Below are 17,691 nucleotides of genomic sequence, written 5' to 3'. Positions count from 1 at the left end.
ATTATAATGGTTTTGGCCCCCTACCCCCTATAGCTTTGAATTCATGCTTCCCCCATTCCAAAAGATAAACACCCAAGTTTTCTTTTTATATTATATATAAAAGGATTGATGGAGTTGATTGATTATATGCATTAACTTTTAACTCTGTTGGTTTGTGGAAAAAGAAGGGTTTTTGAGTGGTGAAAAGGGAAGTGGTGGAATGGTCAAAAAAGAGGGTAGTTATGTTTTTTTGCCTTGTGTTGTGTTCATGACTCATGAGAAGAAAAAGAAGCTAAAAAGATAAAGGCTTAGGACCAGTAAAATGGTCCCCCTGCACCGCCCTGAACTAGCTGGTCAAATGAGCTTGGGAATTTTAGTTTATGTGAAAGATGTTGTTCATACTTTTTGGGTGGTAACATTAAGTGAAACTAGTGCTTTGGTTAGATTTACCTGTTGGTTGTGTGTAATACGGAAGAAGAACAATGAAGAGTTGAACAACATGTGATTGATTTTAAGCATTGAATCAAGTACAAGTACGGTTTACGGAATTATGATTAATATTTAATCTGAATCATGCTTTTGAAATAGTTAAAATTGAATAATCGTGGCGGCATATGTAATTATGTACGATGAGTACATAATTAGTACGAATGAATCAACTTCAGAATAAATAGAGTTTACGAAATTATCATTAATATCTAATTGGAATATATGCAATTAATGGTATGTGTTACCAAAGTTTGATAGTTTGGGGTAGTACTGCCTGCAGGCCAAAGAAATTTACTGGTGGAGATGGAATTTTAACCCATCACTATACTTTTGAGTCTTTTGTACACCTTACAGAAACCAGATTCTTAGCTTGGGGTAGGCTGACAAGTTGAATATTTTGCACACCTTTGCCACATCTCTCACCTCATCCAAAGCATGATCTTGCAACACAAACAAGGAACAGGCTTCCTGTAAATCATTCATGGATTGGAAAAGTTGCTTTGGTTTTGGATTTATCAGGCAAAATCCCAACATAAGGTTGGGATCTGTGTAGACAAAACAAGCCAATAGTCAAAATTCACCAAGAAGAAGACATTTACTAGGTTGTAGCATCTATCCATAGTTTATACGTATATCTAAGATTTAAGTTAATGCTTCTCTAGGGTCTCCTGTTAGGATTTCGTTGAGTCGGAGTTCACAAGATTGTTAAGAGATTAAAATAAACATTAATTAAACATAATTGGCTGAAAGCTTGATAAATACTATGTATGAATTAATGCCTACTAATGACTAGATGGAATAGCCATTCCATTCCTACATATCATTCCATGTGGGGTGGCTATTCTATCATATGGTTCATTTTCAAGTTAAAAAAAGATAATAGTTTATTATCGATCTCTTTTGATATTAGCTATTCCACATAAATTGAAATAGGCTTAACCTCCCTCACTACTACCCTATAAATATCAAAATATCCCTTCACCTATAAGCTTACTCTTCTCAAAGTGAAAAGAGTTGTTTAATAAAAGGTGGTTGGACGTATAGAGGTTTAAATTTTCCTCCAAATGAGTGTTGAAGAGTCTCTAGAACATTTCATCTGTATCAGAAATTAGTTAAAAAGAGGTAGAGATCCAAAGAATGAGGGAATATTGATGCAAAAAATGGGATAACTCAGAAGCAACCAAAGGGCTTTCAATGCAGATGTCTGTTTGCTCCCCCTGTCTATATAGCAGCATGAGTTTAGTGAGTATTGGGAATGGTGGCTATGGTTTGCATGAAATTTAGGGTTTTGCCTATATTTTCTATTTTCAAATGAGAATTAAGGATTGGATCCAGAAATTAAGTAAAAAAAAAAAAAAGGTCAATGCATTGCTCAGTAGTGTGTTTTAATTTTTCTTGCTAGGAAAAAGGTCTGCAACTTGCTGCCATATTCATATCCCATTTTCTTTGCCCCTCAGGCTTATATCATACTTCACTTCATATATTTCATGCTTGCTTGCCTGCTTCTACAAGCTAAATTTGATCAATGACTGGATTAACTGCTGCTGAATGAATAGTAGAGTGTAGTATTAACAGACTGATATTCTTCCTTTCTAGTAGCCAAACTCTGTTTACAAGCTGGCAGGGGATACAAGAACTATTTGTTTATCATTTTAGGATGGCATGTACCTATTTCTCCACTTTATAACACATCTTTTCAAAAAAAAAAACTCATCTTGCTTTGCAACATGTATGTGTGTGTGTACACACACATATCACATAGAAGAAAATGTAGAAAAATGTTTAAAGGTGAAACAGATTCACTATATGGTTAAAAAAATTTGGAAATGCATTGAAAGATATTAATTTAAATTGTTAATCAAGCTATGATACAAAACTAGCACTAGGACTTTTAGCCCAAAAATGAAAGAAAAACTAGCACTAAGACTATATATGGTACAAGGCATGAGTGATGATCCTCAGATGTGCACAGGTCCCAACTGCAATGTTTACCTGTTTTGACAGAAAGAGTTATGTAAGTATCTCCAAAATGTTTCAGAAAAAGGGAATGGCCCCAAATAATACAAGCAAATTGCAAGAACGTAGCTTCGCTTGTATGATCATTGTTATTTTGGTTACCTGATCAAGAAGAAGACAATATTTGCCACAGCAAAAAGTAATGTCATGCTAACTGAACAGATGCATAACTATATTAACTTGATACAGGCTGAAAGCTTCCTTTGAATTCATCATAGAGCCATCTGCAGAACGAATTGTTCTGTCATTAGAGAGATGTCAATCCAATTCATTATGTGCTTAACACATGCAATATATGATACAAAAATTATATCTTCAGCTCTGTCAAATGGCAATTTTTAGTATCAATGAGTACTTGTATGCAATTTACGAAATCAATGTACATACTTGCACAAGAATATTGCTGTTAATCCTTCATTTCCCTCAATTCCTAACTGACTTCGCCTTTCAATTTCGTCCTTAAATTTAGCAGTAGGGAGTACTTCACATGGGCCTTGAATTGAGGTTGCCATTACAGTGCTATCATTATTAGATTCATAAACCTATAAAGGAGAACAAAAGAACTATTAGCAAACGTTTGAATTTTATTTGCTATTGCAACAGTCCTAGTATACTAGACAGCAGATAGAAGAATAGTAGGAGAACAGTTGACATAAACATGCATGAGAAAAAAATATATTACTTCACTGCTTTCAGGGGCACATGGATGTCCAACAGCCTCTGGCAAGTCGCTAGGAAAGTAGCACCTTTTCACAACCACCCACTTTGACCCAGTTTTAGCATCCTCCCACATTGCCTGCAGTGAAGATTCAATTTATCAAGTGTGCTTTTATTGGACATGATGACCAGCAGTCTCAATATAAATTTGTCCAAACATGCTCACCTGAAGCTTAGACGGTATCAGTTTGTCCTGGCCAGAATGAACTAAAGCATGATCCTGCACTTTATAAGTTATGCCATTAATGCAACAAGACTGATAAAACTTTCTACCATCTGCAACTTGAAGTACATCACTAGTCCATTCAACAGCATGCAAACCATCAGAAGAAACCTCAGCATGCCTTGAAATCTCATAACTAGCTCCAGAATTTCCAGCAGGATTTGCTTGTGAAGCATCTTGTTCAGTTTGATTAACCCGTCTGCTGCAGTCAATATCTCCTTTCAAACAGCCTTTCTCCAAATCTTTTGCTCCAGAACTTTCATCATGACAATTATTCGAAGGAACTTCAGCACAGTTTTGCTGCCATGTTTGGACATCTTGTGAGATGTGTGAAGGCTGTGAATGATCAGCCTTATTGCTGATTGCATTAGATGATGTATCAGGAGGCTGTGATATTGATGCATGATCTTTCATATCTTCATGAGTAGATGATTCAGTCATTTGAGAATGCTCTTCAGGTCTCTCACTTACTGTGGCAACAGAAAGAGAATCACATACAGCCTCCAAAGGTTTCGTAAAGGTCCCTTTTGGAATCTTAGAATCGGATGCTGACTCGACAGAGTTGCTGTCCACTGTACCAGCCACAGCAGGAGTCTGTAAACCAGAGCTTCCATTTGCTGTTACCTTCTTAGGACTGACCTTCGGATCTTGATTTCCCACCTTTTTCTCTAGAGATGACTGAGCTTCAGCTGTGCTAGAAGTCAATTTGGGTGCATTTATACTTCTCATAACACGACCATATTTAGGGGGCAAAGGCTTTCCATTGCAAAATGACAAGCACCTTGTGCAGTGCCACTCACCTCTAGGGATTCCTTTCTGATTGTTTGACTGCAAACATTTCAAGTGAAATCCTTTCTCGCAAGCATCACAAAGCAGCACGGTTTCCACTTCATTAATGGTAAGTTTGCACATTTGGCAAGTTAAAGCCTTATTCATGTACTCCCTAGAAGGAGGAGTCCAAGTAGGATGCTCAGGAAGCCTTGGTTGTAATAACTTTTGAACAATTCGAGCTATTTCATTGTGATTATTCATATATGGAGGAGCTTGTCCAAAGTTCATGCCTTGCACCGGCTGGTGCATGCTTGGGAAAGTTCCAGTTGCAGTTTGAGTAATGAATGGTCTAAAGTTTTGATCTCTTGCTGCTTGAGGAGCCATCTGTGGCATAGTCAAACTAGCACTTCCTTCAATATTGGTTGGATTATGATTTAAACCCTTGTTTTCTTGTCCGGATTTGCCTAATGCTGCGGGTTGAGCCTGTATAGACCAAGTTGGAGCATTCACAAGTGGATGGTTTGCCGAAGAATTACCTGCAACAAACAATATTTGCATGAATTCAGAGAGGACGTATGGATATGAATGCATGTTAAACAGAAATAACTAATGGAAGGGCTAGTAGTAATATAATAGCAAAACACTTTGGTAAAGAAACCAGAGTATTAGAATAGGTGGAGTATCGTGTGATCACTTGATAACTATAATAAAACACCAATGCAAGACATGATAACCAAACCCCGCAAGAAAAAAGTAAGAAGGCCATACTATCAAATTTCCAGATGATAATAAAATATAAAGCTGGAAAAATTCCAAATAATATGTAAATAGGGCCTTTCAGTCTTATTGGCTACCAAGGGAAGGAGAGATCGTGGAAGAGAGAATTACCTGGTACTTGGGAGACATAAGAAGGCACATTTGATCCTCCATCCAACTTGGTTTGTGGTCTTTCAACCCTGGGATGTGCAAATGAAGATGAGTCCCTTCCTAGATGACCACTTGGCAGTCCAGTGGACATTGTCGACATTTTCACATCGCTGGTGGACAACTGATGTGGTAAGGGAGTTGAACCTGCTGCTGTAACATAAGCAGGGGGCGAAGAAACTGGGAAGCCTCCAGAAGATACCGTTGCATGAATTGGTCGATCTGATGGCAAAATGCGAACAGTATGCGATGCCCCACGGGTTTCAGCTGATCCACCAACATTTGTTTGCAATGACTGAGATGAATATGTAACTAGAGGTCCAAGAAGTTTCTTGGGATCTTCCATCTGGAAAAGCATTAAGGCAATCCCAACACTCAGCTTCATATATAATCCCAAGTAATTTAAACATTTGCAGTCCAACAAAGATGTTCTTTTAATAAATCAAACAAAATCTGCAGAAATAGCTGAATAGCTTGGCAGGACATAGATCATTGCAAAAAGCATTCAGTATCAAAAAGTTAAAATAACCTTTGCTAGTGATACATTTCATGTGAATGCACCTTGCATAATTTTGAAGAACTATAGCAATATTCTTTTAGATGGCGTTTTTTTTTTTAGCATGATTAATATAATATTCTTGCCAAAAAACATCAAGCCGTTCAAGAAGCTAAACGAAACTGCACATCAAATTACAATATCATAATAGAATGGAATAGCAACCCTTTGAGACGACTTATGATTCAAATGCATCTTTCACTCTATGCTCAGCAACCACTTTAAGCCATGCCAATTTTAGCGCTCAAAACCATAAACCCTTAAAAGTAACAACTAAGCCACAGAGAATATTAGACTAAAACTGACCAAAACCTGCCTACAGTTACTCAAACCTTAATATACCTTCTTCTTACGCGCAGTTTAAACCAAATTAAGAACTTTCACACATAACCCTTAATCCCCCAAAGTTCAATTAAGCCAATAAGAACATCAAATTCTACAATACATTGAGACCTTTAACTTTCCTAATTACAAGCAAAAAAACCTATTTGGCAGACCTCAATTTCAGGACAAATTCTAATATAAATTTAAAAAAGAAAAACATAAAATTCAAACAAAATCCTAATGATAAAACCAAATTCATAAAAAAAATAAACCTTACCCATAATCTCAAATCCCCCGAAAATTCCATAACAATTGATGAATTTAAGACTTTTTTTTACCTTCTTTTTAGCAAATGAAATCTTCTCAGAAATCGACATTCTTGTAGCCTTAAACCCTAACCTCTGCTCACTGAATCTCGCCAGCCCCAACTCTTCAATCACATTCCCAATCGCCTCCCCCCCGACAATATCCTTCGGCGACATCTCTCCGCACATCTCCGCCAACGTCTCACGCGCCTCCGCCATCAAAGCCGTCTCCGCCGCGGTCGGATTCCTACCTCCGCCCCTCATCTTCCCCATCGCCGACAGCACCAGCACTATCTCCGCCACTCTCTTCAATCCCCCACCGCATCGCTGCTTCTTAGATACGGAAACAGCGCCGTTTTCGACCACCCTCTTCTCGCCTACCCCCGGAGAAGACTCGAACGCTGCGTTTTGCTCCACAGCCACTTCCGCCTCCATCAAAAGTTATACTAACCCACAAAAAAGGCGTCGCTTTCTCTGAAGAGACCTGAACCCGACCGCGAGAGAGAGAGAGAAAGAAGGAGAGGGGAAAGACAAAGATTAGAAAGGGGGGAATTTGGAAATTTCAAAAAGTTGGAGAGGTTAAAATATAAAAATTCAGGGAACTTTTTGGCGGGTAAATTGGAGAGAGAGAGAGGAGACGAGTAAGATTGAGAGAAGAAGAGATTTGAGAGCGTCGATGAGGAAAATCCCCAAAAAGAACAAAAAGGGGTTAATTTATTTACATGAACCGGCTGGTTTGTTGAGATTGGACCGGGTCTACTTTGATCTGAATTTTGGGATTCTTAGGTAAATCTAGGGTTCGAGATTTTTAACCGAATATTTTTCGGGCATCCGATCTTATTATATAAGGTACGAGAATTTTATATGCGAGTTTGGAACGGATATTAATGTTAAGTTTAATTCATTAAAAAGTTTCCAGTGATGGTGAAATTTGGATCCATACATCATTAGTTAACTAAATATTATCACCTTATTCATAAATAAATTTAAAAATAAAAATTTTTAATCGAAATTACACGAGAGTCGATTAATTTTCAAAATAGACACTCCGTTTTAAAGAAATATTTTTTATTAGACACGTAAGTACAACCGTTAGTCAATTATTAAAATTTTTGTCAACTTACTAATATAATAAGAGTAAAAAAACAATTTCACCTATGATCAATTTTTATAATTACTATTATATAATTTTATTTTTTTTATTCATTAAAAAAAATTTCAATCTAGGGAGCATCGAACCCTTGGGAGCACCGGCCAGTGCTTCCTTTTCTTGGGGAGCTAGGAGCTTTTCTTTAAAAAATATAATAATAATTTTTTAAATTAATAAAGAAAGAAAGGGTATTTTAATTTTTTTGTAATTTCTATTAACGATGTTTGTACTCTTGAGATAAAATGTCTATTTTGAAAATACTAATACATCAGTGTGTAATTATGATTAAAACTTAAGTATGTTTGAGTATTTTACTCTTTATTTTTACACATTTACGAAATAATATTTTGTAATTATATAATAGTGTATAAATACTATAGACGGACAATATATCGAATATAAACCTTTATTAGTACAAAATGTAATACATAACAATGAGATAATATGAATATATTCTGTTTTCAGCTTTCATTTTGCACATACTTCCATTTACATGAACAATGAACACAGTTGATTTTTAGTATGTACATCAAGCTGTGCATGTTACCAAGAAACTGGCAGCTGGTTGTTGAGATCATATCTGTCTGTGAACCTGACATCGCTGCAAACTGTAACCCTGGAATCCTGGAGGATGATCTCAGCATTCTGAAGGGTGAAACCATGGGGTAGTGGCAGAGGGAACCCTTTGCCAAGATGTAAGTTCAGGTATGGCACGAAGAAGGTTCTGAGGATCGTTGACATCACAGCCTGTACCAATGTTCACCAGAAGAAAAACCAGGAAAATTTGATCAGAATTAGGGGGGAAAAAGTCAGAATTCGTGACAGAAATCTTGCTCCGAATGGTTCAACTATGAATCAGAAGTGCTTCCAAGGATGTTTATATTACAAAACAAAGTATTGAATGCAGAATCTGGCAGGTATTTTGATGTTCTGGTAGCATCAGAAGCTTGGAAGACTTCCTAGGAACATAATTATGGATTTGGAAAAGAGCTCGAAATAGATTGTACCTGAACAAGATGCATGTGAAGATTACCGATGTTACTCCATTTCAAAGATGATGTGAAGTTGACCAACCTAATGCTACCAGCAAGATTGTTCCCATGTATTTCTGCAGAACATGATGCACTTATCACCTGCATCAGCAAATACATATAAGAATTGTTCATGAGCAACTCGATCTCTCAATGATCACCATTTCAGGAAAAGAAAGAAACATTTAGACCAACAAGGCACGAAAGTCTACAGGTATGGACAACCATTTCAGGAAAGCATACCAATGAGATGCAAGCGACTGGCACAACTTCACCAGAACTTAAAACCTCGATAACCAAATCTGCATAAATAGTGGTGCCAATGTCATGATCTGTGATTCGTATGATTGGTGGAGAAGTTACAGCCATACTAAGATTCATATCATCATCTGGATATTGCTCATACAGTCGAGGTATAATGAATCTCCAGCCAGCAGTGTTCATGAGGGACTGATCAGGTATTTTGTCAACAATCCAGTGCATGTAATTTGCCTGAGCACCCAAAAGAACATGAAAGCATCAGTTTAATTATCCAGTTGCAATTACATTATAGATGTAAAGTTCTGCAATGACAAGATCAGCTTAACTTCAATCAAAGCAAATTTAGCTCTCGGGACATTGTCAAATTGTTATTTGTCAGGGAGGGGCCTGAGAACATAGTAATCTAAGGTTCAGATTTCACACCATAGAAACTTACCTTGAAGTATACTGATGCGGCAGAGTCAAAAACATTTTCATGCAATGAAATTTCAACCATCTTTGCTGAACCCTTGGAGGAAAGGAAAGTTTGTGATCCTTTATGGTAGTAGTAGCAGTAGTTCGAAACTGAAACTCCATCTGCTCCAGTGAATAGACCATTAATTTCAAGTTCGACAGAAGAATTGCTGAGCACCGGGTCATCCATGAAAGTAACGTTTAATGCAACAACACCATTGACTTGCATTTGCTTTGGGAGTGATTGCAGTAATGAGTCAAGCTTGATTATCCCTTCTCTGATCTTCTTGACAATAGCATCTTCAACTGCAGACACTATTTTCCCTTGGAACGCATCAATGATCCTGGATAATAATAGATGACTAGATGCAATAAGCATAAAATATGGATCTTTAACAGGAATGATTAACTGATACATCAAGGCCAGATAAAGAACATATAGTCAAGCAGAACTTAAAGATCGAAACAGGAATAATCATCCAAGACTCGGATGTTTATGTTACACCTAAAAAGTTGGTGTTTATGAGTTTGTTAACTGATGCACAATTGTGTCAGATTTATAGGAGATTAACAAGGAAAATCATCAAATCCTTAAGGTTTCGAGAATTCAGTAGTGCCCAAATGAGCAACGATTGCATACCCTTGATAAAGCCAAGACGCTCCACCATCCACCTTTATGTAGATATCTTCCACATGACATCCACAGTCCAATAATAATAGCTTGAGAGTTCCTTCTTGGTTTATTAAAGCTACATTAAGCACCACTACCATGCCTTGAACCTATGCAGAAGCAGCACATGATGCCTATGAACCAGCAGGCATAAAGAATAGATTTACAAAGCATCTAATGAACAATCAAAATCTTATCTCATTCTAACTCTCCATTACTGCAATTTGAGAACCAAGAATTGTTTTCTGACAAGAAATCAACATGATTAAAAGCCACTGGTCTTGGTTTGTCAAAATATTGCACTGTTACAACTCATTATGCAGATTTATTCCTATACTATAGAAAAGAGATTGAACTTGACATAGCAAGATGTTTCTACAAATCTTAATTTCAACTCAATCTCGTTACTTCAAACCCAAATTGCATCATTTGAAGACGTTGAACTTGCCAGAAAATTTCTGAATTCGGATGCAACGTATTAGCCTTTGCAGACATTGTCTCCACCAAATAAGCCACCTTCTTTGATAAGTACCAAACCATTTTGCCTAAGCAAAGATACGGACACAAGAATATATTTACCAAAACCAGTCAACAGACAGAGGGGCTGCCAAATGGTATCTCATATTCCAAATCCAACTATTTGCGGAAAGTGAGCTTTAAAGCTTACTGAACCCACCACAAAGCTGCAATTGTTTTAGTTTCATATTTAAGATAAAATAACCGATTTTCCTCCAATAGATCATCATGTGATGGTTTTGATGTTCTCCCCAAATCTCCCCAAACAATTACCAGGAAGAAACTGTGTATTTCCCAACTTAAAACTTCAGAAAATCATTAGTTTAGGATTAAATAGACAGCTTAATTGCATTGAAACAGACAAACTATTCATGCAGAACCTTCTTTCCAAGCTTTATTAAACTCAGAGATCTATAGCATAGACACAAAAAACAAAACAAAATTAACCATGTTCACACTAAATTAACGCACTGTCTATGTTGTTCTTTCACAGTTCTTACAAAGTAAAAAGCAAAGGGCGGGCGAAAACTGTTATTCTATACCTGAACTATTGCAGTTCCTTTATCAGAAATAGTAATTACCCAAGTTTTGTAGGAGTACCCCCAGTCCATACTCAAATTAGCAGTAGCACCAGAAGCAACTAAAACAATACCAGACTCCCCAGTTTCAACTGATGAAGAAGCAATATCGACACTGCAAATTATGATATCCGATAGACCAAGCTGAACTTTGCCAATAACTGGGATTTTCACAGACTTCTCGATATCCGACAGCTGAAGTGGAATCATGGAAGAAACAGCTTTCTCAATCAGCAAATCCTTAGCAAAATCAAGACCCTTATTGGATATAACTGCAGATATGTATCCTTCTTGCTCGGATTCAAAAAGGGTAGTTGCAGGAATGAATAGAAATGAAAAAACTATGAAGAGTATAGCAATAGCATGTGCCATGGGGTTTGAAGAGATATTCATGTGGGGAAAAATAGGTTAAGATTATGGTATTAAGCATGAAAAATTCATAGAGGATGATTACTTCCAAGACAAAACCTTTTGGTGATGAAACCATGAAAGCAACAGGTTGAGTAATGAGCGTTGAAGTATGAGAAGTTGGTTGGTAACTTGGTTTAATGTCTTCTGGAGTTATCTTCATTATGTTGAGTTATAGTTGGACTTTGGGAGTTGGGAGTAAGAAGATTTGGCCTTTGAGCAAGACCCACGTGCCTTTAGATTGGCAAGGCTCATCTTGCTTAAGACAATCATAGAAAACAAGTATCCAAGCCCAAGATTCGCATAAAGTTGAGAAAATCAAGTACAAGTTTTACATTTCTTTTGTCATATGCCAAGATAGCTTGCTACTTTGTTAGCCTCCTTTTCCCTTTCCATATGGTCCCTTGATACTATGTTTTGATGTTATTCCTTTATCCTAGCTGACACACATGGTTTTGATAATGCAAGGACAAATCATTTACTAAGCTCACGCCAGTTCTGTGGATGACAATGCCAATCACTGGCATACTGTGATGAAGAAATATGGAAAGAAAGAAAATAGAGCTCCATACAAAAGGATGCAGATTCGTCCAGGGTCTTGTACACATGAAACAAAAGAAACATGGCAGCATTTGACAAACAAATAAACTTGTATGGCACAAGATTGGTGCACAAAACCAATTTGAGAAATTCTCATATAAGAATCATGGTTGCAACAACTCACTCTCCGCTGTTCCTAAGCCAATTCTTGTTAAGAATCATTCTCTCTCTCTCTCTCTCTCTCTCTCTCTCTCTCTCTCTCTCTCTCTCTCTCTTCCCCACTGCCCTAAAATAACAAGGAAATACACCAGGGATTCACCAGCACAGAACATGCTACTCGATACACACTACTATTACAAGCACATATTGATCAAGGTAGGAGCAAAACAACAACGGCATGCCCAATAATGTAATCTCATCACAAATTGAAAGTATAATTCTCGCTAATCATTGAGCAGGCTATCCATTGATGCTTCTGCTTTTGTAGGAGATCATATGAGCCAAGTGACTGCAAATCCTCCCATTGATCAATTCAAGTGTAATGGACTAAAAAAGGTAACACTTCACATCTCATTCATAGAAAGTAATCTGGTGCAGGCTTTTTGGCTGGAGCTCCTCTTGATTCCTGCATTTGATAACAAACTTTGAGCAAGCCATACAATATAATCTACAAAACTGAAATTTCATGGCTGGGTAGAAGAAAATTTTTGAAGAGACCACTTGATAAGGCAGAAATATGGTGCAGAAACATCTTTTCACATGATGGTCAAGGAAACAACAGGATCATGTTGTTCTACCAATTTTATTGATTGAAAACGGTTAAATGCAGATCATGATAATACAAAATCTATCAATCAGCACTTCATCCAACCTTGTCTAGATTCTCTAGAATGCATAGCTATAAATGATTGCAGGCAGCCAACTTGGATTACCAATAGTTTCAAGCAATTTTTGCATTTGGCAGTCAAATGCAAATAAGATAAGTACAAACCTGAGGTGCTGCATCGAACACGCGAAATTGTTTGTTAAGATTCTCATCCAGCTCAAGAATTGCAGCAACATTACCACATCTGCAACACATGCAAGAATAAACCATTAAGCTACAGCATAATGGAAGAGGAATCTCAAATTGATAATTTACCTGTAACAGTAATTGGGAGCTGACCAGACTGTAACTATCTGGTTATTAAACATCCACTTGTATCCTTCCATAACCAACTGATGAGCACGGCATATATAGTCAATGTTGTTTGTGTGGTTGAACGAAGTGACAACACTGCCACCAAACAGGAAACCAGCACCTCGGGGACTCAAACCCCAACCATCAACAATATCCTCGGGGTCCGACCACAACAGGTCACACATGGCACCATCATGAGGTACTTCTTGCTTCCGATCAATTGTTCGAATCTGGAAGAAGTATCATGTTAGTACTGCTCATACAAAGCTTCACAACTATACCAAAATAATTTCAGATAGCTTCTTTGACCTGATCCAAAGTTGAAATTGCAGGAGAGAGACCACCGTGGACGCTAAAAATTTTGTTCTCAATAAGGGCTGAAAGACTAAAATACAAGAATTGACAAAATAGAAGATCATCAGAAAAGGCCTAACATAAGTATTACTTGAATATAGGTTGTGCAGCAAGCAATTTAATGGGACTGGAAGAAAGGGCATTGGAGGTAGCTAGTACTGTCAACTCACTGACATTACAAAGCAGGTTATTTTCTTTTATAAGAAATCTACATGGTTGCATTTTGAGGTTTTTTCATAATACAAGACAGTAGATAAAAGTATTGAGAAGAAACTAGAGTAGTTGCTGCCAAAGGCCCCAATTCTTATCAAATAAAAAGAATTAAACAAAGGACACCTGCTCCTCTGGCTGATGTGATGAAGTACTAAACATCTAGTGGCTATATGTGAATACTACATAAGCAACTCAATTGCTGCCTTCACAATTCTTTACTGGCAGAAAAACTAAACTTCATTTTATGATCAAAACATCATGATGCTATATCAAACATGCCCTATATAAGCAACTCAACTGCCACTCCACAATACTGAAACATATGGCCCTTCCAACCAGCGGGTCCCCTTGATAATTTATATTTTGTAATAATGAAAATTCACAAACCTTAAGTAATCAAATATGTCAGTGCAATATCTCCAAACATTCACAGAGCCATATTTACGCAGGCATTCGTCATAGAATCCATATACCTGTCAGGAAATGAAAGTAACTGAATACTCTGAAAACACAAGAATCTAATAGAGTAGCCAAATAACATTGCTTAACCTGTGTGATCTGACGACTTTCGTGGTTCCCTCTAATGAGTGTTATGCGATCCGGATATCTCACCTGATGATGCAAAAATTATCAGAAAATGAAAATTTCTACACAATTTTCAAAAGAAAATTACAGAAGGATAATTTACCTTCAAGGCCAATAGAAGTAGAAAGGTCTCCACAGAGTAAAACCCTCTGTCAACAAAATCTCCAAGAAACAGATAATTTGTCTTTGGGCAATCACCCCCTACTTTAAAAAGCTCTTTCATATCATAAAACTGCCCATGGATATCACCACATATCTATGCAAAAACAATGAAGAAATATTAATATTCTGTATTGCATAAGGTTATTATCCAAATTAAAAAGAGCATCAAAGTTTCTGTACAATATTTCCAGGTAGCTTTATTCGCTGCCCAAGTTTTCCAGTAAGAAATAAAGACTTAACCCTGCAAAGCACATATGTACCAACATCATATGACATAGACTTACTTTATTGCAGCACAACATCCCGCAAACTCTAAGTTCATATCCAAAGGAAAGGGTGGTATCCAGTTTAAGAAGGTTACAGACTTCATAACCTGAACTACGACCTAAATGCCCTCACCAGTACTGTTCCATTGAGTTAAAACCTCATCACCCGCATAAAAAAGTTCCTAACTTAGCCAAACTTAAAAACCCCTAAATCCTATTTCCATCATTCCATAATTGACTTCCACATTATTAAATTCTCCACTACATAAAAGTTCTGTTTCCTTAACCAAATCCAATCATTCAAACAAAATCCCAGCTTCAAATCCTTTTAGAAAAAAACAAACTTCTTCCATCAATTTTCCTTCAAAACTCTAGTCAATTCCATCTCATTTCTTGCCCCAAATACAAATTCACACAATAATACATATCCATAAGCACCAACCTTTAAAATGTCAACAAAAACCAAAGAGCAAAGAAACCCACTAACCAAAACAATCCAAAAAAAAAAAAAACCTCCCATAACCCAAGAACACAAAGCTAAAACCTCTACTTTCACTAAATCAAAACCCAACAAAAAACCGACCCAATAGACTAAAAGAAGAAGACCCATCAGCATAAACACAAAAATAACAAAAACCCATATATTGGAACATGTAAACACTTACAGTAACAGGGGCATCAACCCTTTGAACATTGCTTTCTTCGACGAGGATTTCCATAGCTTTAAGACAAAGAGCTTTCACTTCGGATTCTTTCAAGGGCTCACACTTCTTTAGTTGCTCTATTTGCCTGTCTAGGTCTGACATCTTTCTCACCTTACAAACAGTAGCTAGCCGATATTCAGAGGCTAAAGCCCCTCCCAAATCTGTGAATCTCGGGAGCTTTTCGTTAACCAGGAGGGTAGCAAGTAAAATATTTTAGAATTGTGGTTCGTTTCTATTTTGGGGGGACCTTTCTCTTTGTTTTCCTGAGGTTGTTTGCTATGGTGCCACTGTTGTTTCGCTTTTTTACAAGCTTAGGCCTTGTACTTTAAGTAATTTGTAAAATTGACCCCAAATTTCTTGTCTACTTTTCCAACCTTCTCCTTTAGTTTTTCTTTTTCTCAATTTAGTTTAACTCTATTATCATGCTCATTTTTTTTAATTGAAGTAAGGGGTGTGCTATGGTGTTAGGCTCTCATTTATCTTATTTTTCATTAATTATTAACATATTATGAATTTTTACTTTGAATTCTAGCATAAAAAATAATTATTTCGAAAATTATTAAGAATTCATGATTATTTGAAGTTCTATGATGAATATGCCCCCTATTTTCTTCTCCCACTATATGTCCATTGGTTTTCTCTTTTTCTTTTGATTAGGACTTCATTGAAGAAAAACCCTTCAACGAAAAGCCAATGAACATGGTCGTTTCTGCATTGGGTAATTCTCTTTCTTCTTTAATTCTCTTTCATGTTATTGTCTTGAGCTAAATGGCTATTCGCAATGGAGGAAACCATATATAATCGTTATCATGAATAGGTATATATTGAACTGAAGATGGAAGCTATGAATAAAAACAAAGGGAAAGGGAAGGAGGGACCATATTGCCTTTGCCATCTCCCCGATGATCTCTTGAGAATTATATTGAGTTACTTATCAGTTCTCGATTACATCAACTTTCGTGCTGTTTGCAAGTGTTGGCGTTTGGCTTTCTCCAAGTCTGCTGCTGCTGCCGTTTTATCACAGGAAAAACCAGGAAGGGAGCCTCCATGGTTTCTGATCTTGATGAAAGAACCTCCAACAGACAAGTCATTCCTGGCTGATATCCACCGCCGGGTATTACACCCGACAGGCATGTTGGGGAGTTTGTCTTCTTCTTTTTAGTTGTCGTAGTCCGGCCGTGTTTATAGAACCAACATGCCGGAACTATGCGGGACAAGAATCCTGTTGTCCAAATATGGGTGGCTGCTGCTCTTCAAGTCCGGAGGGATCGATTCTTCAGAACTTTACTTCTTCAATCCCTTGTCCAGGGCAAAGATTCTACTCCGGTTTTTGGGTGTATCAACGTTAGTTAACCGTGTTTTCGCCATATCTGCTCCACCAACATTACCAGATTGCATGGTTTTCGTTATAAGTTGTGTTGAACAAAATTATGTTCGTCTGTGCAGCCGTGGAGATTCTGCTTGGACTTGCATTAGATATCTGGGCACAATGGTCCGGCTCTTAATGTAGTTTTCGCCAAGGGAATATTTTATTGCTTACATATGCATGGAGAACTCATTGCATATGATCCTAGTCGCGGTTGCTACATCGATCTAGACATACAAGACTACATTCCTGGTTATTCTGGAATGATTTCGTACCCTGTCAAGCGTGGGGAACAAATTTTTCCTCGCGTTCATGGCAAGCGGTGTTTTGAAGTTCCATTAATGTATTCTATCGAACCACTGGTGGCTAAAGAAATAGGTTGCCAACTAAACTACCAGGAATGTGAGTACTTGTTCCGGACAGATGTGGAGGAAGCAATTGTTCAGGAAAAGGGTGTGGTCTCAGTTGATTCTTTCAATGTAGATGCATGGTGTGCTGTGCTTGGTGCAGATGATGATGTAGAGTTACGGTGGCATTGGTTTTCAAGCAATCGCACAAAACTCTATCCTTTGGACGATATATGTGGCAATTTCGACAATGATTGCTCGACATTTGTGATGTGGGTCGAACCTGTTTGAGTTCATCCTTCCCCCAACTTGACCTGGAACTGAAGACTTGTAGCATGTTGAGATTAGAGCAGTGTAATCCTGAGAAGAAAATTATAAAGAGTAGGGGGAGAGAAACATTGTTAAAGTACTCTTTTCCCTACTATTCAAAGAATGTAAAATCCCTTCAACAACATTATTCCTTCAACAGATGAACTTGGCATAGCTGCAGAAAACTATGGAAAATCTAGGAAAAAGGAAACTTTGGTGATGATGGTGCTCTTGGGTTCTTTTGATCTGTTTCTTGTTTAGAAGTTCCACCTGCAGCTTCTTCTTCATAGGAAG

At 37.3% G+C, this 17,691-nt stretch overlaps 3 protein-coding genes across 4 annotated transcripts; all 3 read right to left on the bottom strand.

The window, feature by feature from the left end:
* Positions 1-2,275: 2,275 nt before the first annotated feature.
* Positions 2,276-6,998, bottom strand: LOC18593418 (uncharacterized). Its single transcript, XM_018125237.2, has 7 exons — positions 6,338-6,998; positions 5,084-5,465; positions 3,368-4,731; positions 3,167-3,280; positions 2,872-3,026; positions 2,587-2,708; positions 2,276-2,460 (listed from the first exon to the last, which is right to left on the bottom strand). Exons 1-6 carry the CDS (start codon positions 6,737-6,739, stop codon positions 2,660-2,662), a joined length of 2,466 nt encoding a protein of 821 aa, XP_017980726.2. The 5' UTR covers positions 6,740-6,998; the 3' UTR covers positions 2,276-2,460; positions 2,587-2,659.
* An 846-nt stretch (positions 6,999-7,844) lies between these two features.
* LOC18593417 (putative BPI/LBP family protein At1g04970) lies at positions 7,845-11,516 on the bottom strand. Of its 2 annotated transcripts, none has more exons than XM_088808089.1 (6): positions 10,967-11,516; positions 9,840-9,979; positions 9,183-9,543; positions 8,729-8,977; positions 8,462-8,587; positions 7,845-8,201 (listed from the first exon to the last, which is right to left on the bottom strand). In XM_088808089.1, the coding sequence occupies exons 1-6, from the start codon at positions 11,354-11,356 to the stop codon at positions 7,998-8,000; spliced, it is 1,470 nt and encodes a 489-aa protein (XP_088664215.1). In that variant the 5' UTR covers positions 11,357-11,516; the 3' UTR covers positions 7,845-7,997. The 2 variants fall into 2 exon arrangements, with proteins under 2 accessions (XP_088664215.1, XP_007020691.3); XM_007020629.3 differs by having other exon boundaries at positions 10,928-11,515.
* A 519-nt stretch (positions 11,517-12,035) lies between these two features.
* On the bottom strand, positions 12,036-15,614 carry LOC18593416 (serine/threonine-protein phosphatase PP-X isozyme 2). The gene is made up of 8 exons (XM_007020627.3): positions 15,337-15,614; positions 14,347-14,499; positions 14,208-14,270; positions 14,046-14,131; positions 13,401-13,476; positions 13,053-13,321; positions 12,903-12,981; positions 12,036-12,536 (listed from the first exon to the last, which is right to left on the bottom strand). The coding sequence occupies exons 1-8, from the start codon at positions 15,475-15,477 to the stop codon at positions 12,486-12,488; spliced, it is 918 nt and encodes a 305-aa protein (XP_007020689.1). The 5' UTR covers positions 15,478-15,614; the 3' UTR covers positions 12,036-12,485.
* Positions 15,615-17,691: the final 2,077 nt, after the last annotated feature.

Source organism: Theobroma cacao, chromosome 7, assembly GCF_053813885.1.
Source record: "Theobroma cacao isolate CCN51 chromosome 7, ASM5381388v1, whole genome shotgun sequence".
Lineage (NCBI taxonomy): Eukaryota > Viridiplantae > Streptophyta > Magnoliopsida > Malvales > Malvaceae > Theobroma > Theobroma cacao.
The sequence above is the reverse complement of the archived record's forward strand: the minus strand, read 5'-3'. Positions and strand labels throughout refer to the sequence as shown.